The sequence below is a fragment of the Eurosta solidaginis genome, chromosome 3, assembly GCF_040869045.1.
Source record: "Eurosta solidaginis isolate ZX-2024a chromosome 3, ASM4086904v1, whole genome shotgun sequence".
NCBI lineage: Eukaryota > Metazoa > Arthropoda > Insecta > Diptera > Tephritidae > Eurosta > Eurosta solidaginis.
Window position 1 is genome coordinate 209,378,886 of NC_090321.1, and position 27,170 is coordinate 209,406,055.

A 27,170-nucleotide genomic window follows, 5' to 3' on the forward strand; every position below is an offset into this window, starting at 1 on the left:
TCACGTAAATTTTCGAAATTCACCCTAATATATTTAGTACATAAAAACTAAAAAAATTTTATTAACTAATTAAAGTTAAGATTTTGCTTAGATGTAAATAAACACTCGTAATAGAAAAAAAAATAAAGAAAAATAATAATAAATCATACAATTCACAACGCAGCTTTCGAGGAACAATCACAATTGTCTAAGCCACCTGCTGCATCATATAGAGCTCCGCATAAATGCCATTCAACGCCATTAACTCCTCATGATTCCCACTCTCTACTACAACGCCCTTCTTTAACACATAAATGAAATCCGCATCACGTATTGTCGTTAATCGATGTGCAATTGTAACGCAAGTACGTCCACTACGTGCCGCATCCAACGCCTCTTGTACTACCTTCTCACTTTCCATATCCAATGCGGAAGTAGCTTCATCTAATATCAATATCTTTGGATTTCGCACCATCGCACGTGCAATTGCGATACGTTGCTTCTGACCACCCGACAACTGTGCGCCCTTACTACCCAAACGGGTGTTGTAACCTTGCGGCAGCGAAGTGATAAACTCATGGATATTTGATTTTCTAGCAGCTTCAATTATCTCTGACATTGGTATATCGGTGCGGAAGTTATTGCCATATGCAATATTTTCGGAAATCGAACGATCGAACAGCATCGGTTCTTGTGATACAAGACCCATACTGGAGCGAAGCATATCAAAAGAGAATTGTGTTGTTGGTACACCACTCAAATTAACTTTACCCTTGACGGGATCATAGTAACGTAATAACAGCTGTACACAAGTGGATTTACCAGAACCGGAAGGTCCCACCAAAGCTACCGTCGTACCACCTTTGATGGTTAAATTAAGATTCTGTAGTATGGGTATAGTTTTACGATTAGGATAATGAAAGCCCACGTCTTCATAGGTAATGTCGCCTTCACATTTCTAAAAATACAAATTTTTGACAAAGAAAGTAGGTGTGAGTAGGAAGCTTGCCCTGGGGTAAAGTGACTACTTACCACTGGTGTATTGTAAGGTTTGTCTACCGGATTATGCATTAGTGGCATACGATTGAAGAGTTTTTGTAAACGTCCAGCTGAGAGTACGGCAGCGCTCATATTAGGCGCATACGAGAGCGCTTGTCCAAGCATCCACGATCCAAAAATTAGCGCTTCAGAAACTCTTAAACAAATTGTAAGATTTTTATTGTATTTTTCTTACCTATACCAAGAGTAGATTTGAAATTGTGTTGTTACGAAAAATCGAATAGAAATGGAAAAACATACAGACGTCGTACGTTGAGCCGAACATCGCCTTAACCGGTTCCATAATGCTTTAACTCAACACACTGTCGAAGAACGCTCAGTTTTAGAATTCGTTTCGTAAACGGCTGAAAACTGCGTTCTGCAAGATCCTCTCTGTTTAAAGATCTTCGGTCGAGGAGATTCAGGCTTGCGTTGGAACGAGAAGACAACTGGTCTTTTGTTCAACAAAAATCGACAATTTTCTCATGATACCTGCATAGGTCGGAATTATGTACGATGTGGAGAGAAGATGGGATGGTTCTTTGAGTATTCGAGAGAAAAATTCGTAGTATGATTTATGGTCCTGCCCTTGAGGCAGACGGCGAGTATCAAGGGCGGTTTAGTGAAGAGCTAAATATAAAAGCTGTCCGCAGACGTTAGCAAAGTTCTATGAACCAAAGCCCAGAAGCTTATGAGGATATTTCACGATATGAGAATCAAAAAAGACTTTCTGGCTCAAAGAGTATTTCTATTGGTGCTCTTATTAGAAAGCAGAGCGACGTCTTCTACTGAGTTGGAATAGGCAGGTCTATGAAGATTTGAACGCACTTGGTGTTCTCTTATTGCGTCGGTTATCTAGAAATGATGATAATGAATTTAGAAATCCATTGGATCGTCACTCTTGGTACTTTGGAATGAGAAGGCAATTTAAATGTAAAGTCTTCTATAGGCGAGCAAAGATCACGCTCTATAAGTGTCTCATCATACCTGTCTGATTCATTGCTCGGTACCATGCACTGTATCAAAAGCAGACGAGAGGAACCTTAAGGTACTCGAGAGAAAAATTCCCCAGGAAATGTATGATGCCTACAACAAATTTCCGCTCGTGGTATCGTAGCCTCACAGCGTTCCAAGTGGCCGTGACCAAAGAAAACCCTAATAACCATTCAGAGATTAGCCTTGGCCCCAGAATTTCGGCATATTGCCGACTTACCACACCAAAAGTATCTCGGCACACTGCAAGGGAGGCCTCTTTATGCAGGAGCAGAGAACTCCGCCCTAGATATCCATGCAATATTAACCTACTGGAAAAAAGCCCCCACCAACCGTCCCATTCCGCTTTGACCCAAGTTGAATCAGATAATCAATCCACTGCTCCATATCAGTCCCTTTATCCAGTCCTTTCCCGAGTATATTGAGGTTGTACAAGGGGAAAGGAACAGGCATTAATTACTCTGTTCTGTCTGAGATAAAGTCGAAATTGGTAAGAATCATGCAATACTCAAAGAGAGAAAGTCCATAGCCCATGTCATGAAATCTGAACAATGATGGCTCCGAATGGTTAGCAGCCAGCTTTCAAAGGCAGGTGTTTGTTGATGAACTCAACCAGAGTCCCTCAACTCCCAAGCAAGCCAGAGCGCTTTCGATGGCTTAAGGCGGAACATTGGTAAGCGTTCCTTCGATTTTTAGAACGAAACTACGGGAAACTGATTGGTTTGAAATCTTATGAGCCTACGGGGGAATTCTTACCCGCTTTTAGAATGACGGTAGCTTAGACCATGTTTCAAGTCTTCGGTATGAAGCCCCATAGAAGGCAATCAGTAAAAATGTTGGCGACAGGAAATCTCCAACAAACTTTTGATGTTTCTTTTGGGCGGATTATAGGCGTTTCTGAAGAGCCAATAATCTCGGCGGTGCATGCATCCCTCTAAACCATTCCTAGTTCATTGGTAGTTTGCTACAAGACGGCCAATGTTTTCTGGACGACTACGCGACTTTAAAGTATGAAGTATGAATATAACCGCATTACTACTTATCCTCACGCCCGTTAACGAGTTCACCCTAATGAATATCTGTTTATTAATTTTTCCCTTGGATCACCCGTTATTTCGCGAAAGTGGGCGTGGCAAAATTGATTAGAGCTATTTATGTTCCATCCCACCCCTTTTAATTTATTAAATACATATTTTTATTGCTCTCTTCTTGTTCTTTTACTTACTTTATAATATTTTGATAGGGCAATCCATGATCGGCTACCAAAGTTCCACCATATGACAAGGCAACACCATACGCTAGAAGAGGCGTTGTTTGTCCCAAAGCATAAACCACACCACGAAAGCGTAACTTTTTTCGGCATGCCTTATCGGCTTTATTAACCTGCTCACAATACCGTTCCAATACATGACGTTCCTGTCCCAAGCTCGCCACCGTACGAACATTGGCAATAGCTTCCACAGCCACTCGTGAAGCATCCTCAATGGCTAACCGCTCGTATTGTATAGTCGACTCCATGAAACGTGACTCAAAAAGTATCGCAAAACAAATAACGGGCAATGTTACCAAAGTGACCAATGTCAAATTCCACGAAAACATAAATGAGAGTATTATACCAATGGCCAGGGTAGAGATAGCTTGTACAATGATACCGACTCGTGAACCTGTAGCACCCTGTACATTGGAACAGTCGCCAGCTAAACGTGCGCACAATGCACCAACCGAATTGTGTTTATCATCGAAATAGGCAACTTCTTGACTGATTATCGTCTTAAAGGCGTTTTGTCGCAGGCGCGATGTCATTTTCACACCAGCCACGCTAAACATATAGCTTTGTAGTAGGGCACCGATGCCGGCCACAATACCGATAATGATGAAGAAAATTGCAAATAAAACCGATTGTTGTGTAATGTAATCCGCGTCGGGACTCGATAATGTCTGAATGGTATGGTAGAAATTGTTGAAGAAGTGACGAGTTAAAAATTCTGCATCTTACTTACGGCAAAGAAATCTCCAAAGAATACAGCCCACACAGGAAATGTTGCACCATGTATCATGGAGGCTATACAGCCGATCAGTATGTACCGCCATTCGGGCGCGTTCAATTTCATCAGCTGGACGAAAGTGATTTTGTCTTTCTCGGTTTTGGGTTTCGTATGCTTTGGTTTTCCTGCAAAAAAAAAAAATTTTTAGCCTGGGGTTCTTGTTAATTGAGCTTTTCGGGTGGTTCTGCCGAAACGAAATATTTTTTCGTTCTGCTCGTTTTGAGACATTTTGCATCTTCCTCAGACCGTTTATTTATTGTAATTCGGAAATGTACACTCTGGACTGGAATGGGACAGTTTTTGTAGTTTTACCACTGAAAACGTTTCGTGGAAACTCTTTTAAGTAGTAGCTTTTGGAGTTGCTGGACTAGCTATGAAAGGAGCCTTCGCCATCAATATGATGGTACAACGCCTGGAAGCATGCCCCTAATTATTGAGTCATATAGACCCCATTTCGAAGTTATTGTACTGCAACTCAACGTGCAGCCGACCTGGCTAATCAAAGCGGGATATACTTCAATGTTTTTGCGCAGTAAGGTTCAGACTAATTTACTTGTCGTCTTTGGGGTGAGCCAGGATAGGGGTATCCTCTTTTTCTTCTCCTTGGTGCACACCGCAAGGTCTTGGGTGCTAAAATTAGAAAGCAACATAAGAAAAGTATGTTCTTGCCATGAGTGTAGCTCTTTCTCATTCTTCCGATTTCAGTAAACACCGACGCCCCGAGCAGTAAACCATGACTCCAGAATCAGCACATTTCAAACAAACACTCCTCAAGGGTTGGCAAAAGCTCTTTACCGTGTTAAGCGTTTTTTTGGAGACCTGTGGTGTCACTGACCTTTGAGGTTACACCCACGCCCTCCTTGTCTTCAGGAGCGCAGACAAAAACTGCCAATGCCCTAGGATTTTTTCTGAGAACCGTTTAAAACATTTCCTCCTTCACCTCGTTTGTTTAAAGAAGGACTTAGTGCCGACCCTCCTTCGTATTGGGGTTCTGACGCTGTTTAAGAACGAGCGCATCCTCTGAATTCACCACATATGTGACCTCGTCATTTGGTATCGTGGGAGTCTGCGCTTTATCTACCACCTCATACTATTTGCTCGTTCCTTTGTCTTTATAGGTTAAAAAAAACTCCCTCTATTTACATCAAGATCGAGTTGCTGTCTTTATAGGTTAAAAACATCTCGCTCTATGTACATCAAGATCGAGTTGCTGCTTGGAAGCTCTCTTTCTACAGATCTTCAGATTACTATAGACATCTGTCCTATGAGATTGATACAATCAATCAGCGCCAGAGTTAGTGACTACTGTCTCACGACACCCATTCTCTCGAGACCCAGCATTACCTCCCTTTGGCCTCTCCGAGTAAGCTGGAGTGTTGATGTTACCTCCCTTTTATATTGGTGCTTTCTGTTGTTTTTCGCTATCTTATGTTCAGATGTGTTGTTTATACGTCTAGCTCCTGGGACCGTGTTCTTAATTTCGGCAAAGCTCTTGTCAGAGATAAGCCTTAAATATACTTCTACAGCCTTAGGGAATCATACCATGCGCTCACTCTCCCGATCGAATGGGTCGACCAAGGACAGTGAATAGTTCTTAGTGCTGTCCGGTACTGTGAGAGAGATCTCCCTGTTGCATACTCTTCTCCCTCACGGAGCTTACTAACTTTCCACCACCTTCGCATTCCAGATCAGATCGCTTATAGAGCTTTCACCATTCCGGGCTTGCGCCTCTGTTCTCATTATCTCCTCCTTCTTTTTAACGCGGTCTGGCCGGTTTATGAATATGAAAAAGAAGAGGAAGCGAGAGCAAGAGAAAAGCTACAAAGAAAGCGGAAAATAGAACAGACCAATAGGCGAATATTAGACTATACTTCAGATAAGCGAGGTAGTATAGAATATATTGTACCCATTGACCACATAAGCTATTTTGAAATTTCATAAACATCAGCTAAGAGCTTGGGACGTCCATAAACACACACACATTCATTCTTTCTATTTATAACATACTTACTACCTTCCGGTACATTTTCAGCATCCGCTTCGTCCATGCTCGAATCGCCCTCATCATCCGAATCATTTGGCACTTTAAGTTGTTGTTTACGTTGACGTACCGTACTCGATGTTAAAGCCAATGCTTCCTCCTCCTCCTTACGTTTCGATATCATCACTAACTTACAATACAAACCACCTATCCGCATTAGTTCTTTATGTGTACCTTGTTCAGCAACAACACCATCTTTTACAAAAACAATTAAATCAGCATTTGTCACTGTGGACAGACGATGTGATACCACAAGTGTTGTACGTCCCTTACTAGCCATTTCGAGTGCATCTTGTACACGACGTTCTGATGTAGGATCTAATGCTGAGGTGGCCTCGTCTAAAAGTAATATTTTTGGATTACGTATGAGAGCACGTGCAATGGCAATACGTTGCTTTTGACCACCAGACATTTGAGCGCCACGTTCACCCACCATTGTGCTATAACCATTTGGCAATTTGATTATAAAATCGTGACAATTAGCCATACGTGCAGCCATCTCAATATCCTCTTGTGTGGCATCCGGTTTGCCTTGTAGAATATTCTCACGTATAGTGGTGGCGAAGAGTACTGGCTCCTGGCCGACAACACCAATTTGTGAACGCAACCATGATACATTGAGTTCACGCAAATCGTGTCCATCTAAACGCACGCAACCTGTCGGCGCATCATAGAAACGTTGGAAGAGCTGTAGTGTCGTCGACTTACCACAACCGGATGGACCGACTAGCGCCACCGTTTGTCCTGCTTTAACATGTAATGAGAAACCTTTGAGTACTTGCACATCGGGCCGTGCAGGATAGCGAAAATGTAAATTTTCAAACTGTATATCTCCAGTAACACTTTGCAATTTCTTGCCACTTTCGTTCAACGGATCGATCTGTGAAACGCGATCAATGGTCGCAAAAATAGTTTGTGCCGCACCCTTCGCCGTGGCAAAACATTCAACATGTGGTAGAGAGAAACCCAAATTTTGGGCACCCATTATAATACTGAAGAGTACAATGACCAATGAGGCTGGTGTATAAAGTTTCACTTCCTCACTACGATACATCAATATCAGGCGTATGCCATACCAAATAGCCAACGCGTAGACAACATAAATAATAAACCACATCAGGCCGGCACCTATACCAGAATATAACCCCTTCTTGCGTCCCGTATTCTCAGCTGGCACTAATAATTTGGCGAAACGTTCCGTTTCCTTACGTTCACCGCTGAATGCGAATACTGTACGTATACCCGAGAAGACCTCTTCGGCCACAGATCCGGCATTGGAGTAGGCTTTTAATTCCTTTTCGGTAAAAGTGCCTTGAATTTTGGCGACCATTGCTGTGGCGAGTATAATAAATGGACAGCAAGTGCAAACGACGAGTGTTAAGAGCCAACCATAGATAAACGAGAAGAAAACACCCCAAATGAAAGTCATTATAAGGAAGGCGAATATTGCGACTTTTTCGCCAATGCCCTCCTTAATTTTCTCCAAGTCTCTGTATATTTGAGAGAGAGAAAGAACATAAAAATATATTTTTGAAGCAGTTATTTTGTTGCTATTTGTTGTACTAACTCGGTGATTTTATTGGCAAAACTATTTCCCGAAGAGGTGTCGTACCAAGACATTTCCTGCCTTAAGATCGATTCTAAAAAGAGTTTACGTATTTTCGCTATCTGTAATGACAAATTAAATTGATTAATTGAAGTTATTGAAGTTTAATGTGCATTCAGCTTAGACAAGGTTTAGATCCCACTTCCCGTCCAAGCATGATTATTATTAAATAGTGGATCCGACATAATTTTACCACTTTCCTCTCTAATTTCTTTCTTCAATTCCTCTCATTCTCATAGACCAGCTTTTAACCCCACACCTTCTCCCTCTCATATTTTTCTGTCATTGCCACTCACTTTCTTTCCGCCCTGTCCTCTCTCAGCTCCACTCTCAGTCCGAATCTACCGTGTTATCTCATCTCTGCTTCGCTTTAACTGTCGGTAGTTGGAATCATCTTGCCTATCATTCCAAATTAATGGAGGTCTTCCCTTCGTTTGCTACCAAGTAAGGGTATCTATAAGAACACTTTCTGGATCGGAGCATCTGCATTCATTACAAGTCTTTGAATAATTTTCAATTACAATGTGGAAACAGTGCCTCTCATATCACTTTGGTACAAACCTATTGTAACGGATTTCCTGTAAATCCTCTTATTTGCAATCCTCTGCTAAGTTCGAATCACTAAACTGTTGAATAAATAACTCCAATATTGAATAATGTAAAAATGGCCTTTATTAAAGTACTTCACAATGACACTTATACTTTGCTACTCGCTGGCTTAATAACCAAACTGATTGATAACTCAAATTGAACTCTACTATTGGCCGCCAGATCGCGTGCTTAATCAATAACTGATTGATTGCTCAACTCAAACTGAATTGCAGCGCCTCTACATCTGTTGCCTTTTATACCCTTTGGTTTCCTCGTTCGCATTTTTCCAGAATGTACTAGCATTGTCCATGAGCTCTCAAACTTCTCAGCTATAACTAAAATTGCACAATTTTATACATCTTTTAGGCGCTTCCAGAATCTACTAGTCCAGTAGCTCTCAAACTTCTCAGATATATGCATGTGTTTGCGCATTGACTCTCCGCTGCTCGTATTCGTACATGGTACATATGTGTAGACACAATTATTTATTCGTTTAAAGAAATTTAGCTGGAACACCTTTCCGCCGGTGAGGGCTGTTTAACAGTACCAAATCTCCCGCCAAGAAACCTTCCGAATTAAAGTTCTTGTCATGCCAGTGTTTCATCTTACTACTCATTACCCTGGGCCGTTCCTTCACACTCTGTTGTTTGTCGTTCCCACATTTTACAACAGTAGTGCGCTCCGGCTTGAAACTACCCTCGCATTCTTTCTCGGAAATTCGTTGCTTCGTTTTCCTGCGTCTTTTAGGTTTTGTCAATGCCAGTGTTTTTCTCGCAGGTACTTTTGATTTTGATTTATTTGGCCCATTCGATCTATCAACCTTTACCTTTGAATTTCGTGGCCTTCGTCGAGTATTCTCCACCAGTACCCGATTACTGCTGAACCCTTTTTATACTCAGTTGAGCAGAGCTCACAGAGTATATTAAGTTTGATTGGATAACGGTTGGTTGTACATATATAAAGGAATCGAGATAGATATAGACTTCCATATATCAAAATAATCAGGATCCAGAAAAAATTTGATTGAGCCATGTCCGTCCGTCCGTCCGTTAATACGATAACTTGAGTAAATTTTGAGGTATCTTGATGAAATTTGGTATGTAGGTTCCTGAGCACTCATCTCAGATCGCTATTTAAAATGAACGATATCGGACTATAACCACGCCCACTTTTTCGATATCGAAAATTTCGAAAAACCGAACAAATGCGATAATTCATTGCCAAAGGCGGTTAAAGCGATGAAACTTGGTAGATGGGTTGACGTTATGACGCAGAATAGAAAACTAGTAAGATCTTGGACAATGGGCGTGGCACCTCCCACTTTTACAAGAAGGTAATTTAAAAGTTTTGCAAGCTGTAATTTGGCAGTCGTTGAAGATATCATGATGAAATTTGGCAGGAACGTTACTACTATTACTATATATGTTCTAAATAAAAATTAGCAAAATTGGATGAAGAACACGCCCACTTTTTAAAAAATTTTTTTTTTTTAATTCAAATTTTAACAAAAAATTTAATATCTTTACTGTATATAAGTAAATTAAGTCAAAATTCAACTCCAGTAATGATATGATGCAACAAAATACAAAAATAAAAGAAAATTTCAAAATGGGCTTGGCTCCGCCCATTTTCATTTAGTGTGTCTAGAATACTTTTAATGCCATAAGTCGAACAAAAATTTACCAATCCTTTTGAAATTTGGTAGGAGCATAGATTCTATGACGTTAACTGTTCTCTGTGAAAATGGGCGAAATCGGTGGAAGCCACGCCCAGTTTTTATACACAGTCCACCGTCTGTCCTTCCGCTCGGCCGTTAACACAATAACTTGAGCAAAAACCGATATATCTTTACTAAACTTAGCCCACGTACTTATCTGAACTCACTTTATCTTGGTATAAAAAATGGCCGAAATCCGACCATAACCACGCACTTTATCGATATCGAAAATTACGAAAAATTAAAAAAATGCCATAATTCTATACCAAATACGAAAAAAGGGATGAAACATGGTAACTGGATTGGTTTATTGACGCAAAATATAACTTTGGAAAAAACTTTGTAAAATGGGTGTGACACCTACCATATTAAGTAGAAGAAAATGAAAAAGTTCTACAAGGCGAAATCAACAGCCCTTGGAATCTTGGCAGGAATACTGTTAGTGTTATTGAATATATAAATAAATTAGCAGTACCCGACAGATGATTTTCTGGATCACCTGATCCACATTTGGTCGATATCGCGAGAACGCCTTCACATATACATCTAAGGGCCACTCGCTTTTAAAACCCTCATCAATACCTTTAATTTGATATCCATATCGTACAAACACATTCTAGAGTCAACCCTGGTCCACCCTAATGGCGATATCTCGAAAAGACGTGCACCTATAGACCTAATGCCCACTCCCTCTTAAAATGATCAGTAACACCTTTCGTTTGATACCCATATCGTAAAAACATTCTAGAGTCACCCCTGGCCCACCCTAATGGCGATATCTCGAAAAGGCGTCCACCTATAGACCTAATGTCCACTCCCTCTTAAAATGCTCAGTAACACCTTTCCTTTGATACCCATATCGTACAAACATTCTAGAGTCACCCCTGGCCCACCCTAGTGGCGATATCTCGAAAAGGCGTCCACCTATAGACCTAATGCCCACTCCCTCTTAAAATGCTCAGTAACACCTTTCGTTTGATACCCATATCGTACAAACATTCTAGAGTCACCCCTGGCTCACCCTAATGGCGATATCTCGAAAAGGCGTCCACCTATAGACCTAATGCCCACTCCCTCTTAAAATGCTCAGTAACACCTTTCGTTTGATACCCATATCGTACAAACATTCTAGAGTCACCCTTGGTCAACCTTTATGGCGATATCTCGAAAAGGCGTCCACCTATAGAACTGAGGATTACTCCCTTTTAAAATACTCATTACCACCTTTCATTTGATACCCATATCGTACAAACACATTCTAGAGTCACCCTGGCCCACCCTAATGGCGATATCTCGAAAAGGCGCCCACCTATAGACCTAATGCCCACTTTCTCTTAAAATGCTCAGTAACACCTTTCGTTTGATACCCATATCGTACAAACATTCTAGAGTCACCCCTGGCCCACCCTAATGGCGATATCTCGAAAAGGCGTCCACCTATGGACCTAATGCCCACTCCCTCTTAAAATGCTCAGTAACACCTTTCGTTTGATACCCATATCGTACAAAGACATTCTAGAGTCACCCCTGGCCCACCCTAATGGCGACATTTCGAAAAGGCGTCCACCTATAGACCTAATGCCCACTCCCTCTTAAAACGCTCAGTAACACCTTTCATTTGATTCCCATATCGTACAACTAGAGACACCCCTGGTCCACCTTTATGGCGATATCTCGAAACGGCGTCCACCTAGGGAACTAAGGATCACTCCTTTTCAAAATACTCATTAACAGCTTTCATTTGATACCCATATCGTACAAACATATTCTAGAGTCAACCCTTGTCCACCTTTATGGGGATTTCTCGAAAAGGCGTTCACCTATAGAACTAAAGCCCATTCCCTTTTAAAATACCCGTTATCACCTTTCATTTGATACCCATATCGTACAAACACATTCTAGAGTCAGCCCTGGTCCACCTTTATGGCGATATCCCTAAATGGCGTCCATCCATAGAACTATGGCCTACTCTCTCTTAAAATACTCTTTAATACCTTCCATTTGATACACATATCATACAACCACATTCCAGGGTTACCCTAGGTTCATTTTCCTACATGGTGATTATCCTTATTTTGTCTCCATAGCTCTCAACTGAGTATGTAATGTTCGGTTACACCCGAACTTAGCCTTCCTTACTTGTTCCAAACTAAAGTTAAGTGGCACATCTTGGTTCTCATAACGCATCACCCTTCTCTGCATATCGATCTTGATGTCATGGTCAACCAAGAAATCCACTCCCAATATAAATTCATCAACAATCTCCGCCACAACAAATTTGTGTAGAACCATGACCTTCCCAATCAATTCTTCACAAATCACTTCTCCCTGAACTTGGTTATACTCGCCAGTGACCGTACGCAACTTTGCTCCAGGTAACGGTTTTATTCTCCTGTTGACCAAGTCAGATCGGATCAAGGAATGAGATGCGCCCGTATCTACAGTCAGTACTCGTTCTTTGCCATCCACATTCCCTATGACGGTAAGACTGCTCGATTTTCTACCAATTTGCGACACAGATATCACAGGGCATTCAATAGCTGGATCTAGCCCTCTATCTCTTACTCGCTCTTGCTCATCTCCTCCAGCTTTGCGTTTATGGCCACCCACATTGTTGGAACTATTAGGACCAAGATCGCAATGACGTGCAATGTGACCTGGGTTGCCGCACTTGAAACATTTAATAACTCCGGCATTCTTCTGTTGAGATCCCTTCAGTGCTTCCAAAATTGTTTCTACCTACTCTGGCCTTTCTACTTCCACACGGCGTGCTTTGAAAACTGGCTTACACAGAAGCGACGCTGTTTTCTGAATCAGAGCATGCGATACCGTTTCAGCAAATGTTAGTTTTGGATTCGCATATGTAGCCCGCTTCGTTTCTACATCTCGTATGCCATTTATAAAGCTCTGAATCTTCACTCTTTCCGTGAATTCCACGGGTGCATCCGCATTTGCAAGATGAGCCAATCTTTCAATGTCCGAAGCAAACTCCTGCAAAGTCTCGTTAGCTTTTTGGTAGCGGTTTTGCAATTCTATTTGAAATATCTGTTTCCTGTGCTCGCTTCCGTATCGCCGTTCTACAGCAGCCATCAATGCGTCATAACTGTTCCGTTCGTACTCTGGAATAGTCTGTAAGATTTCGGCAGCTGGTCCTTTCAATGCCACGAAGAGTGCGGCAACTTTATCTTCCACATTCCAGTTGTTCACTGCTACGGTCTTCTCAAACTGTAGCTTAAATACCTGGAAAGGAACAGAACCATCAAAGGATGGTGTTTTTACCTTTGGATTACTCGCTGAAACTGCTGGACGATTTAATTGTAACTGCTCCATACGACCCTTCAAATCATCGACTTCTGCCTGAAATTGAGCGATTTTTGCATCTTGCACTTCCAGCTTTGATGTTACCCTTGCTTCCTGTGCTTCTAACTGTGAAGACATTTGTGCCACCTGCAATGATAAGCGCTCCTCTTGTTCTTCCATCTTTGATGTTATCTCTGTCGACTGCGATTCCAGCTGAGATGACATTTGAGATGTTATTTCTGTCTTTTGCGATTCCAGTTGGGATGCCAATTGTGACGACATGTTGGACATTTGTGCCGATATTGCAGCCAACATCATGTTCAGGTCTGTGTTTGCCATTGTCTGCGGTGTTTCATTTTTCTCTTCAATTTTTGCTGTTGTCTCGTCCTCATCAGGATAAAAGACATACTCGTCCACATCAATTCCTTCTGCTTCCATTGCCTCTCGTAGCCGTGCCAGAAGTTCGAGTTTAACGCCGCTTGTATTCAATCCACGGCTCTCCAACTCCTTCTTTAGTTGCTGGATCTTCAATTCACTGAACTTTGCCATGTCCTTGTTGTCCTCTGGAATTTATTCAACAATTCCTCTTCTGACACCAATTGTAACGGATTTACTGTAAATCCTCTTATTTGCAATCCTCTGCTAAGTTCGAATCACTAAACTGTTGAATAAATAACTCCAATATTGAATAATGTAAAAATGGCCTTTATTAAAGTACTTCACAATGACACTTATACTTTGCTACTCGCTGGCTTAATAACCAAACTGATTGATAACTCAAATTGAACTCTACTATTGGCCGCCAGATCGCGTGCTTAATCAATAACTGATTGATTGCTCAACTCAAACTGGATTGCAGCGCCTCTACATCTGTTGCCTTTTATACCCTTTGGTTTCCTCGTTCGCATTTTTCCAGAATGTACTAGCATTGTCCATGAGCTCTCAAACTTCTCAGCTATAACTAAAATTGCACAATTTTATACATCTTTTAGGCGCTTCCAGAATCTACTAGTCCAGTAGCTCTCAAACTTCTCAGATATATGCATGTGTTTGCGCATTGACTCTCCGCTGCTCGTATTCGTACATGGTATATATGTGTAGACGCAATTATTTATTCGTTTATGTAGATACATAAAGATTGAATTATTGATGTGAATGTTTGTAGTTTACAGTCTCTCGCGCGCACATAGGCGTAACTATTAAAACTGCAATCAGATGAAGCAGCTCTGGGAGTGTTTGAGAGAAAAGTTCTTCGAAAGATCTACGCGTTGGCGATTGCGAGTACCGAAGAAGATTTAATGATGAGACATGGCAGAGCGAAGAAGTGACTGGGCACACCTTGTTCGAAGGTCATAACTGTTTAAACGGTTAAGCGCCAGTAAGTAAGTATTGAAACTGCAATTTGGACTTTCGTTGGAAGATTTTGATAACAATATACCTATTGGATGGGATAAAACACGTTTTACCCTTTAGCCGGGTTCTAAGGAGACTATAGCTTCGTTTTCATAAACTGTTGAGCTCGCCAATTGATAGAGAAATAATAAAATTGAGGAAAAATACATAGTTTCTCTCCCTTCAAAATATCCGGTCCTGGCGGAGACACTCCGGTAATGTTAGAGAAGTATTGTGAATCCCTAATTTTCTGGCTGGAAGAGTGCAACAGTTAATCTCACATAGGCCTATGTCTTTTAAAGATGGAGGGGGTTAAATCCATCTTCAGACCTAAATCGAGTCCTACTTCTTGAGACTACAGACCCATAAACCTTACCTCCTTAATGCTGAGGGTCTTTAGATATCCACATAACGTCTAACTTAGCCTGACTCAAGTTGTCTATGAAACAAACGTGCATGAAATCCGGTCATTGCTATCATATAAAGATCCTTAAGCTTACACTCTGCACTCAGAGAAAAACGCCCTTCTAAAATCCAGCACCACCGGACTCAATTCAAGCTTTTCATGTCCTTACTTTTTTGTTCTTGAAAAACGAAGGACCTGTTCTTAAAGCAACAACCTTGTTCTTGAACTGACACCATTTTCTTGAAAAGAGAACGGCTGGTCTTAAATTATGAACAAATGTTCTATTAATTAAGTTCAAGAAAAAAGAAACGGTATAATTCGTGTTCACTACAATGTTAAATACAACATTTGGCACGAACTACCAAGCAGGCTATGTTGTTGCGGTTGCGATCGTGTGGCGCGAGTTCGATCGCCGTCAAACTCTGAAGCTTTTTAAAACAATTTTTTTATATTCTATTTTTTTATACTCAGTTGAGCAGAGCTCACAGAGTATATTAACTTTGATTGGATAACGGTTGGTTGTACAGGTATAAAGGAATCGAGATAGATGTAGACTTCCATATATCAAAATCATCAGTATCGAAAAAAAATTTGATTGAGCCATGTCCGTCCGTCCGTCCGTCCGTCCGTCCGTCTGTCCGTTAACACGATAACTTGAGTAAATTTTGAGGTATCTTGATGAAATTTGGTATGTAGATTCCTGGGCACTCATCTCAGATCGCTATTTAAAATGAACGATATCGGACTATAACCACGCCCACTTTTTCGATATCGAAAATTTCGAAAAACCAAAAAAATGCGATAATTCATTGCCAAAGGCGGTTAAAGCGATGAAACTTGGTAGATGGGTTGACGTTATGACGCAGAATAGAAAATTAGTAAGATTTTGGACAATGGGCGTGGCACCGCCCACTTTTACAAGAAGGTAATTTAAAAGTTTTGCATGCTGTAATTTGGCAGTCGTTGAATATATCATGATGAAATTTGGCAGGAACGTTACTACTATTACTATATATGTGCTAAATAAAAATTAGCAGAATTGGATGAAGAACACGCCCACTTTTTAAAAAAAAAATTTTTTTAAATTCAAATTTTAACAAAAAATTTAATATCTTTACTGTATATAAGTAAATTAAGTCAAAATTCAACTCCAGTAATGATATGATGCAACAAAATACAAAAATAAAAGAAAATTTCAAAATGGGCGTGGCTCCGCCCTATTACATTTAGTTTGTCTAGAATACTTTTAATGCCATAAGTCGAACAAAAATTTACCAATCCTTCTCAAATTTGGTAGGGGCATAGATTCTATGACGGTAACTGTTCTCTGTGAAAATGGGCGAAATCGGTGGAAGCCACGCCCAGTTTTTATACACAGTCCACCGTCTGTCCTTCCGCTCGGCCGTTAACACAATAACTTGAGCAAAAACCGATATATCTTTACTAAACTTAGCACACGTACTTATCTGAACTCACTTTATCTTGGTATAAAAAATGGCCGAAATCCGACCATAACCACGCCCACTTTATCGATATCGAACATTACGAAAAATGAAAAAAATGCCGTAATTCTATACCAAATACGAAAAAAGGGATGAAACATGGTAATTGGATTGGTTTATTGACGCAAAATATAACTTTGGAAAAAACTTTGTAAAATGGGTGTGACACCTACCATATTAAGTAGAAGAAATTGAAAAAGTTCTACAAGCCGAAATCAACAGCCCTTGGAATCTTGGCAGGAATACTGTTAGTGGTATTGCATATATAAATAAATTAGCAGTACCCGACAGATGATTTTCTGGATCACCTGGTCCACATTTTGGTCGATATCGCGAGAACGCCTTCACATATACATCTAAGGGCCACTCGCTTTTAAAACCCTCATTAATACCTTTAATTTGATATCCATATCGTACAAACACATTCTAGAGTCAGCCCTGGCCCACCCTAATGGCTATATCTCGAAAAGGCGTCCACCTATAGACCTAATGCCCACTCCCTCTTAAAATGCTCAGTAACAACTTTCGTTTGATACCCATATCGTACAAACATTCTAGAGTCACCCCTGGCCCACCCTAATGGCGATATCTCGAAAAGGCGTCCACCTATAGACCTAATGCCCACTCCCTCTTAAAATGCTCAGTAACACCTTTCGTTTGATACCCATATCGTACAAACATTCTAGAGTCACCCCTGGCCCACCCTAATGGCGATATCTCGAAAAGGCGTCCACCTATAGACCTAATGCCCACTCCCTCTTAAAATGCTCAGTAACACCTTTCGTTTGATACCCATATCGTACAAACATTCTAGAGTCACCCCTGGCCCACCCTAATGGCGATATCTCGAAAAGGCGTCCACCTATAGACCTAATGCCCACTCCCTCTTAAAATGCTCAGTAACACCTTTCGTTTGATACCCATATCGTACAAACATTCTAGATTCACCCCTGGCCCACCCTAATGGCGATATCTCGAAAAGGCGTCCACCTATAGACCTAATGCCCACTCCCTCTTAAAATGCTCAGTAACCCCTTTCGTTTGATACCCATATCGTACAAACATTCTAGAGTCACCCTTGGTCCACCTTTATGGCGATATCTCGAAAAGGCGTCCACCTATAGAACTAAGGATCACTCCCTTTTAAAATACTCATTATCACCTTTCATTTGATACCCATATCGTACAAACACATTCTAGAGTCACCCCTGGCCCACCCTAATGGCGACATTTCGAAAAGGCGTCCACCTATAGACCTAATGCCCACTCCCTCTTAAAATGCTCAGTAACACTTTTCGTTTGATACCCATATCGTACAAACATTCTAGAGTCACCCCTGGCCCACCCTAATGGCGATATCTCGAAAAGGCCTATAGACCTAATGCCCACTCCCTCTTAAAATGCTCAGTAACACCTTTCATTTGATTCCCATATCGTACAAACACATTCTAGAGACACCCCTGGTCCACCTTTACGGCGATATCTCGAAACGGCGTCCACCTATGGAACTAAGGATCACTCCTTTTCAAAATACTCATTAACAGCTTTCATTTGATACCCATATCGTACAAACAAATTCTAGAGTCAGCCCTGGTCCACCTTTATGGCGATATCCCTAAATGGCGTCCATCCATAGAACTATGGCCTACTCTCTCTTAAAATACTCTTTAATACCTTCCATTTGATACACATGTCATACAACCACATTCCAGGGTTACCCTAGGTTCATTTTCCTACATGGTGATTTTCCTTATTTTGTCTCCATAGCTCTCAACTGAGTATGTAATGTTCGGTTACACCCGAACTTAGCCTTCCTTACTTGTTAACTCTTATTTTTCGTTCAGTTCCATTCCCGTAATTCTCAAACTTGTTATGAAATGTTTTAAATATATATTCCGATTGCATCATCAAATAAGAAAGATTTCTCTTGTCGAGAAAAATATGAAAAAAATGCATATTATGGGTTTTTTCAAACCTTTTTGGCATTTAATAACAGTTTTTTGTTATTAATATTTCTTATTAATAACAAAGAAATTATCTATTAATAAAAAATAAATAAATAATTTTCTTGCCGGCTTGAGGTCCAATTTTGTAAATAAATTTTCAAATATAATTAATACACCGACCAGCATAAGAATGAACTACAAGGCGGACATCGGTAATTGCGCGAGCTCCTACAGACATTTGATAACAAACAGACGGACAGTACAAAACTCCGCGTTGAGCAGTGAAGACGCGTAAAACAATGTATGTCAATAATGTTTTTTATGAATGTTTGTTTTGATGCCAATTGTTATTATACTCAGTTGAGCAGAGCTCACAGAGTATATTAAGTTTGATTGGATAACGGTTGGTTGTACATATATAAAGGAATCGAGATAGATATAGACTTCCATATATCAAAATAATCAGGATCGAAAAAAAATTTGATTGAGCAGTGTCCGTCCGTCCGTCCGTCCGTCCGTTAACACGATAACTTCAGTAAGTTTTGAGGTATCTTGATGAAATTTGGTACGTAGGTTCCTGAGCACCCATCTCAGATCGCTATTTAAAATGAACGATATCGGACTATAACCACGCCCACTTTTTCGATATCGAAAATTTCGAAAAACAGAAAAAGTGCGATAATTCATTACAAAAGACAGATACAGCGACGAAACTTGGTAGATGCGTTGAACTTATGACGCAGAATAGAAAATTAGTAAAATTTTGGACAATGGGCGTGGCACCGCCCACTTTTAAAAGAAGGTAATTTAAAATTTTGCAAGCTGTAATTTGGCAGTCGTTGAAGATATCATAATGAAATTTTGCAGGAACGTTACTCCTATTACTATATGTACGCTTTATAAAAATTAGCGAAATCGGAGAAGGACCACGACAACTTTTAAAAAAAATTTTTTTAAAGTAAAATTTTAACAAAAAATTTAATATCTTTACAGTATATAAGTAAATTATGTCAACAGTCAACTCCAGTAATGATATGGTGCAACAAAATACAAAAATAAAAGAAAATTTCAAAATGGGCGTGGCTCCGCCCTTTTTCATTTAATTTGTCTAGGATACTTTTAACGCCATAAGTCGAACAAAAATTAACCAATCCTTTTTAAATTTGGTAGGGGCATAGATTTTATGACGCTAACTGTTTTCTGTGAAAATGGGCGAAATCGGTTGATGCCACGCCCAGTTTTTTTACACAGTCGTCCGTCTGTTCTTCCGCATGGCCGTTCACACGATAACTTGAGCAAAAATCGACATATCTTTAATGAACTTAGTTCACGTGCTTACTTGAACTCACTTTATCTTGGTATGACAAATGAACGAAATCCGACTATGACCGCGCCCACTTTTTCGATATCGAAAATTACGAAAAATGAAAAAAAATGCCATAATTCTATACCAAATACGAAAAAGGGATGAAACATGGTAAGGTAATTGGATTGTTTTATTGACGCGAAATATAACTTTAGAAAAAACTTTATAAAATGGTTGTGACACCTACCATATTAAGGAGAAGAAAATGAAAAAGTTCTGCAGGGCGAAATAAAAAACCCTTAAAATCTTGGCAGGTATTACATATATAAATAAATTAGCGGTATCCAACAGATGATGTTCTGGATCACCCTGGTCCACATTTTGGTCGATATCTGGAAAACGCCTTCACATATAAAATTAAGGGCCACTCCCTTTTAAAACCCTCATTAATACCTTGAATCTGATACCCATATCGTACAAACACATTCTAGAGTCACCCCTGGTTCACCTTTATGGCGATATCTCAAAAAGGCGTCCACCTATAGAACTAAGACCCACGCCCTTTTAAAATACTAATTAACACCTTTCATTTGATACCCATATCATACAAACATATTGTAAAGTCACCCCTGGTCCACCTTTATGGCGATATCTCGAAAAGGCGAACACCTATAGAACGAAGGCCCACTCCCCTTTAAAAATACTCATTAACACCTTTCATTTGATACTCATATCGTACAAACAAAGTCTAGAGTCACCCCTGGTCCACCTTTATTGCGATACCTCGAAAAGGCGTCCACCTATAGAACTAAGGCCCACTCCCTTTTAAAATACTCATTAACTCCTTTCGTTTGATACCCATATCGTACAAACGCATTCTAGAGTCAACCCCGATCCACCTTTATGGCGATATTTCACCTATACAACAACCACCACTCCCTTTTAAAACCCTCATTAATACCTTTAATTTGATACCCATATCGTACAAACAAATTCCAGGGTCACCCCTGGTCCATCTTTAAGGCGATATCTCGAAACGGCGTCCACCAATGGAACTAAGGATTACTCCCTTTTAAAATACTCATTAACACCTTTCATTTGATACCCATGTCGTACAAACGCATTCTAGAGTCAACCCCGATCCACCTTTATGGCGATATTTCACCTATACAACAACCACCACTCCCTTTTAAAACCCTCATTAACACCTCTCTTTTGATACCCATATTGTACAAACAAATTCTAGGGTCACCCCTGGTCCACCTTTATGGCGATATCTCGAAACGGCGTCCACCAATGGAACTAAGGATTACTCCCTTTTAAAATACTCATTAACACCTTTCATTTGATACCCATATCGTACAAACGTATTCTAGAGTCAACCCTGATCCACCTTTATGGCGATATCTCGAAAAGGCGACCACATATACAACAACCACCACTCCCTTTTAAAACCCTCATTAATACCTTTAATTTGATACCCATATCGTACATACACATTCTAGAGTCACCCCTGGTCCACCTTTATGGCGATATCTCGAAAAGGCGACCACCTATACAACAACCACCACCTCCTTTTACAACCCTCATTAGTACCTTTAAATTGATACCCATATCGTACAAACAAATTCCAGGGTCACCCCTGGTCCACCTTTAAGGCGATATCTCGAAACGGCGTCCACCAATGGAACTAAGGATTACTCCCTTTTAAAATACTCATTAACACCTTTCATTTGATACCCATATCGTACATACACATTCTAGAGTCACCCCTGGTCCACCTTTATGGCGATATCTCGAAAAGGCGACCACCTATACAACAACCACCACTCCATTTTAAAACCATCATTAATACCTTTAATTTGATACCCATATCGTACATACACATTCTAGAGTCACCCCTGGTCCACCTTTATGGCGATATCTCGAAAAGGCGACCACCTATACAACAACCTCCACTCCCTTTTAAAACCCTCATTAATACCTTTAATTTGATACCCATATCGTACAAACAAATTCCAGGGTCACCCCTGGTCCACCTTTAAGGCGATATCTCGAAACGGCGTCCACCAATGGAACTAAGGATTACTCCCTTTTAAAATACTCATTACCACCTTTCATTTGATACCCATATCGTACATACACATTCTAGAGTCACCCCTGGTCCACCTTTATGGCGATATCTCGAAAAGGCGACCACCTATACAACAACCACCACTCCCTTTTAAAACCCTCATTAATACCTTTAATTTGATACCCATATCGTACAAACGCATTCTAGAGTCAACCCCGATCCACCTTTATGGCGATATTTCGAAACGGCGTCCACCTATAGAACTAAGGCCCACTCCCTTTTAAAATACTCATTAACACCTTTCTTTTGATACCCATATTGTACAAACAAATTCTAGGGTCACCCCTGCTCCACCTTTGTGGCGATATCTCGAAACGGCGTCCACGTATGGAACTAAGGATTACTCCCTTTTAAAATTTGATACCCATATCGTACAAACACATTCTAGAGTCACCCCTGGTCCATCTTTATGGCGATATTTCGAAACGGCATCCACCTATAGAACTAAGGCCCACTCCCTTTTAAAATACTCATTAACACCATTCGCTTGATGCCCATATTTTACAAACAAATTCTAGGGTCACCCCTGGTCCACCTTTGTGGCGATATCTCGAAACGGCGTCCACCTATGGAACTAAAGATTACTCCCTTTTAAAATACTTATTAACACCTTTCTTTTGATACCCATATTGTACAAACAAATTCTAGGGTCACCCCTGGTCCACCTTTATGGCGATATCTCGAAACGGCGTCCACCTATGGAACTAAGGATTACTCCCTTTTAAAATACTCATTAACACCTTTCATTTGATACCCATATCGTACAAACGCATTCTAGAGTCAACCCTGATCCACCTTTAAGCTGATATCTCGAAACGGCGTCCACCTATGGAACTAAGGATTGCTCCCTTTTAAAATACTTATTAACACCTTTCTTTTGATACCCATATTGTACAAACAAATTCTAGGGTCACCCCTGGTCCACCTTTATGGCGATATCTCGAAACGGCGTCCACCTATGGAACTAAGGATTACTTCCTTTTAAAATACTCATTAACACCTTTCATTTGATACCCATATCGTACAAACAAATTCTAGAGTCAACCCTGATCCACCTTTATGGCGATATCCCTAAATGGCGTCCACCTATAGAACTATGGCCCACTACCTCATAAAATACTCTTTAATGCCTTTCATTTGATACACATGTCATACAAACACATTCCAGGGTTTCCTTCGGTTCATTTTCCTACATGGTTATTTTCCTTTATTTTGTCTCCATAGCTCTCAACTGAGTATGTAATGTTCGGTTACACCCGAACTTAACCTTCCTTACTTGTTTTTATTTTGTTTATGTTTCATTATATTGTTATAGTTAATCCTGAAGACGGTTACAGTAGGTAACGGAAATATATTGAAAAAACTCAACAATTTTTGAATTTTTATTTACAAAATTGGACCTCAAGCCGGCAAGAAAATTATTTATTTAAAAAAGAAAGGTCGCTTAAAACTTATAATAAAAAATAAATAAATAAATGGGTAATAATAATTAAAAAATTATCTTCCTCCCACCAATGGTCAAGCACAAACCGTTCTTAAATTGAGAACGAAAACTGTTAAATCAACCGCAAATCGTTCTCGAATCTTGAGAACGAAAAATCTTAAATCAAGCCCAAGTAGTGTTTGAAATGAGCACAGAAAGTTCACAATTCAATACTAAAGTGGTCATAAAATACGAACGGTATGCTTGAAAAAACTGTTCTTAAAACAACCCCATCGGTCACGAGTTAAGAAAAAACGTACTTAACAGACTTTTGTCAACAAATAAATGTTCTTAATTTTGAACTTGTTTCGTTCCTTTTAGAACGATTTTTTCCCTGAGTGTGACAGCCTTTCTATACAAAGAACTCGAAGAGTTGGCATAAGCAATTGACAGTAAAATATTAAAAAGCTGATCTTAGTATAGCGGATAACCTTCGGAGAGGTACACTAAGCGTGATCCTTTGCTATTTATCACACGGCCTTCCCCTATGTATGTGAAAACGCAAACTGTTCACCAGTAAGATCGTGTGAGTCAGGCTAATAAAACTCAACGCAGTATGGTGAAAGTGTTAGCCTCAGCAGGCTTCGCTGTATGACATCGGCATCAGATTCCACACGGCCTCGCCGAGCTTTTACAGGAGTTACAAGTAAGTAATAACATTATCTTCCAAAGGAAACTACTGGATATTGAAAGAGCGTTTGGATTCCTGTCGGAGAAGTCATTGGAGGAGCAAGCTTTTCCAAAATCACTCTCATATAGGCTCTTGGTCAAATGAACATTGGAGAAACGAGAAGACGCCTTTAGTATTTTTAACCCATTAACATTCAGAAAATTCAGCCTCCACCTCGAATAAACTGCATGCAGTGAAAGCTTGCCGTCGAGAAACTGCAGACAGCAAATTATTACTCCACTCGGCTTCCACAAATGCTCACTTCGCTGTTGTGTGATTGTAGCTTGCTCCGCCTAACACACGGAAGATCGTGGGTTCAAGGTTCGATCAAAGCCACATAAAAAATATTCAATTAGAAAAAACTTTTCTTAGTTGGGTCGCCTCTCGGCGATGGATTGGCAAACACTTCAAGTGTATCTCTGACATGAAATGCTTCTCAATGAAAATTAATCCGGCAAGCAGCTGCCTTTCGGAGTCGGCATTCCCATCACGCCAATTTAAAAGTCAAAAATCGGAAGAGAAGCTCGGCCTAAATATCCTCAAAGGTAAATCACTTCAAGTATTTTTTTTTAATATCTGCAATGCATAATTAGAGAAACTCACCTGTTTCAGTGCTATTTTGTTAAGCAAATTAACGCCGAGCGCCAAAAGTACTAGCTCCACTCCACCGCCGACAAAAGTGGCTATGCCAAAAGCCGCAGCATCATCCTTGATTGCCTGCATATTCTCCGCATAGCTTGCATTGGTGCTGAATTAAAAAAAATAAAAGAGAAATATATACAGTTTTAAAAAATGCTTTAAGAGTACCCACAGAGTTTTCCCCCCGCCAAAAAGTTTTAAAACTACTGTTGGTGTCGATGTGCCTATACCAACATTTCGATCAATGAGCAGCGCAGAAAATTCGGCATAGATAATTGTACTATAAGGTACACCGACCGCGGCTAGTGAAGCTAGAATAACACCAACAACTACAAGTAACCGATCCAAGATTGTGGCATAACGAAACTGAAAATATTAAAAGAAAATAATGTTGAAGGAAAGAGCTTCGCATAGAGGTCTAAACAATAGAGAAAAATTTCATAAAAAAATATTTAAGAAAAGTTTCCTTTGTCATAAAGCTCATGAAATTTAATACATTTTCAAACACTTACACAGGCCGACAAGAAATTTGACCATAAACCAGACCATACTTTCCTAAAGGTTTTCGATGCGTTGAAAAAAAAAGATATTTGAGCGAAAAAAAAGATATTCTTCTTTAAGATGCTATGTGTGCTTTAAAAAAAAAAAAAAATCTGTCGTTCATATATAACCTCAAAAATGGCAAAAACGGTATTTTTGCACATTTAGGTTAGGATATCTCAAAATCCTGACGTGATAGAGCAATTCTGCGTCCAGATTTGAATTCAGCGCATCGAAAACCTTTAGGAAAGTATGGTCTGGTTTATGGTCAAACAAATCGGTCTCATTTTGTCGGCCTGTGTTATTATTAAGAATTTATGAGCTTAACACCCGGCTTATAATAATTGAATATTCAATTATTATGTTTTTTCTAAGAGAAACTGAAAAGAAAGAAACATTTACTGGCCTATTGCGATGGTCCCATTTCGAAAACCTCCACGTAATCATCATCAGGTAATTTCGTAATATTATCAAAGGTTTCACCGAGATTCGAGCCGCGAATCATACGGTGAAACTACAGTTGCCTTAACCACTAGACTATCCCGCTTGTATTTGTTTCCTTACAAAATTAATAGAATTAATGAGATAAACTGAATTAAGCAAGGAAACAAATACAAGCAGGATAGCCTAGTGGTTAAGGCAACTGCAGTTTCTCCGTGTGAATATTACGAAATTGCCTGATGATGATTACGTGGCGGTTTTCGAAATGGTACCATCGCAATATGCCAGTAAATGTTCCTTTCTTTTCAGTTTCTCTTAGAAACAACGTAATAATTGAATATTCAGTTATTATAAGCCGGTGTTAAGCTCATGAATTCATAATAATAAGTATAAATTGAACACACCATTAAAACAAACAAACATTTTCTAACACTACAACACAGGTATTTTATTCAAAGTGTGCAAATAACTGTTACTGGTCAAAATATAAACGAAAAAATATTAGACAGAAGGGGTAATTCCAACAGCATTAGAAGTATATAAATGATTTCCTTTCTACACAGACTATTTATAATAAAACTTATAACTGTTACGATCCCTGTTTCAATTACAATGTTAACGAGAGAGCTTGGGTTTTGCTTTTCATATCGACTTCAAGAACACCACTACATAAATGACTACAGTTTGTGAATAAAATCTGAACCCACAGATTTTTTCTAGATTCGTCCCTGGTTTGTTTTAATTTTTTAACGAATACATATACAATGATGATAATATGTTTGTATTTATTGTGTAGATTCCTAAATTATTGAAAGCTACTGACCAGGTCTGCCATTTTCACTTCGATTTAAAGGTTCCACTTTGTTTCTTCTTAAAAGTTTCCTCTTTGCCTTCAACACTTCACTTTTTACTCGACGATATTTCTATATCGAAATTTGTAAATATCACTCTAGCATGATACATGATTACTTCCTAGAATGCTCCCGTACCAATAATTACACAAATTATTACATATGTACATATATATAATAAACAAATCTAAAAATGATAACCAAATAAAATATTTAAATATATTTGGCACTTGGAGATGCCGGACCCGCAAAAAAAAAATTCAGTAAAAGGTCAAAAAAGATGCTATGACACTTTGTATGTTTACGAAAATTTGATTTTTGTGCCCTTTGATCTGAGTACCTAAAAATGGGCCCATTCTGCTAGCGGATATACATATGTACCTTCACAGTACCTAATAAAACTTCTCTATGCATCACATCTCACAAATCAAAAAATAACTAAAGCTTGCTTTGCACACAGAGTATATTAACTTTGATTGGATAACGGTTGGTTGTACAGGAATAAAGGAATCGAGATAGATCAAAATCATCAGTATCGAAAAAAATTTGA

The 27,170-nt window shown here is 39.6% G+C and overlaps 1 protein-coding gene across 2 annotated transcripts in view; it reads right to left on the minus strand.

Moving 5' to 3' along the window:
- The window catches only part of Mdr49 (Multi drug resistance 49), a 72,578-nt gene continuing 45,408 nt past the window's right edge, over positions 1-27,170 (minus strand). The window contains exons 4-11 of one of the 2 annotated variants that reach the window (XM_067774970.1): positions 24,961-25,154; positions 24,753-24,897; positions 7,664-7,764; positions 6,070-7,586; positions 4,011-4,180; positions 3,236-3,948; positions 1,012-1,174; positions 1-937 (exon numbers count right to left, since the gene is read on the minus strand). In XM_067774970.1, the coding sequence (XP_067631071.1) occupies positions 188-937; positions 1,012-1,174; positions 3,236-3,948; positions 4,011-4,180; positions 6,070-7,586; positions 7,664-7,764; positions 24,753-24,897; positions 24,961-25,154 (3,753 nt within the window). In that variant the 3' untranslated portion in view covers positions 1-187. Of the gene's footprint in view, positions 938-1,011; positions 1,175-3,235; positions 3,949-4,010; positions 4,181-6,066; positions 7,587-7,663; positions 7,765-24,752; positions 24,898-24,960; positions 25,155-27,170 lie in introns of both variants that reach the window. The other variant, XM_067774969.1, reaches the window with a different exon arrangement.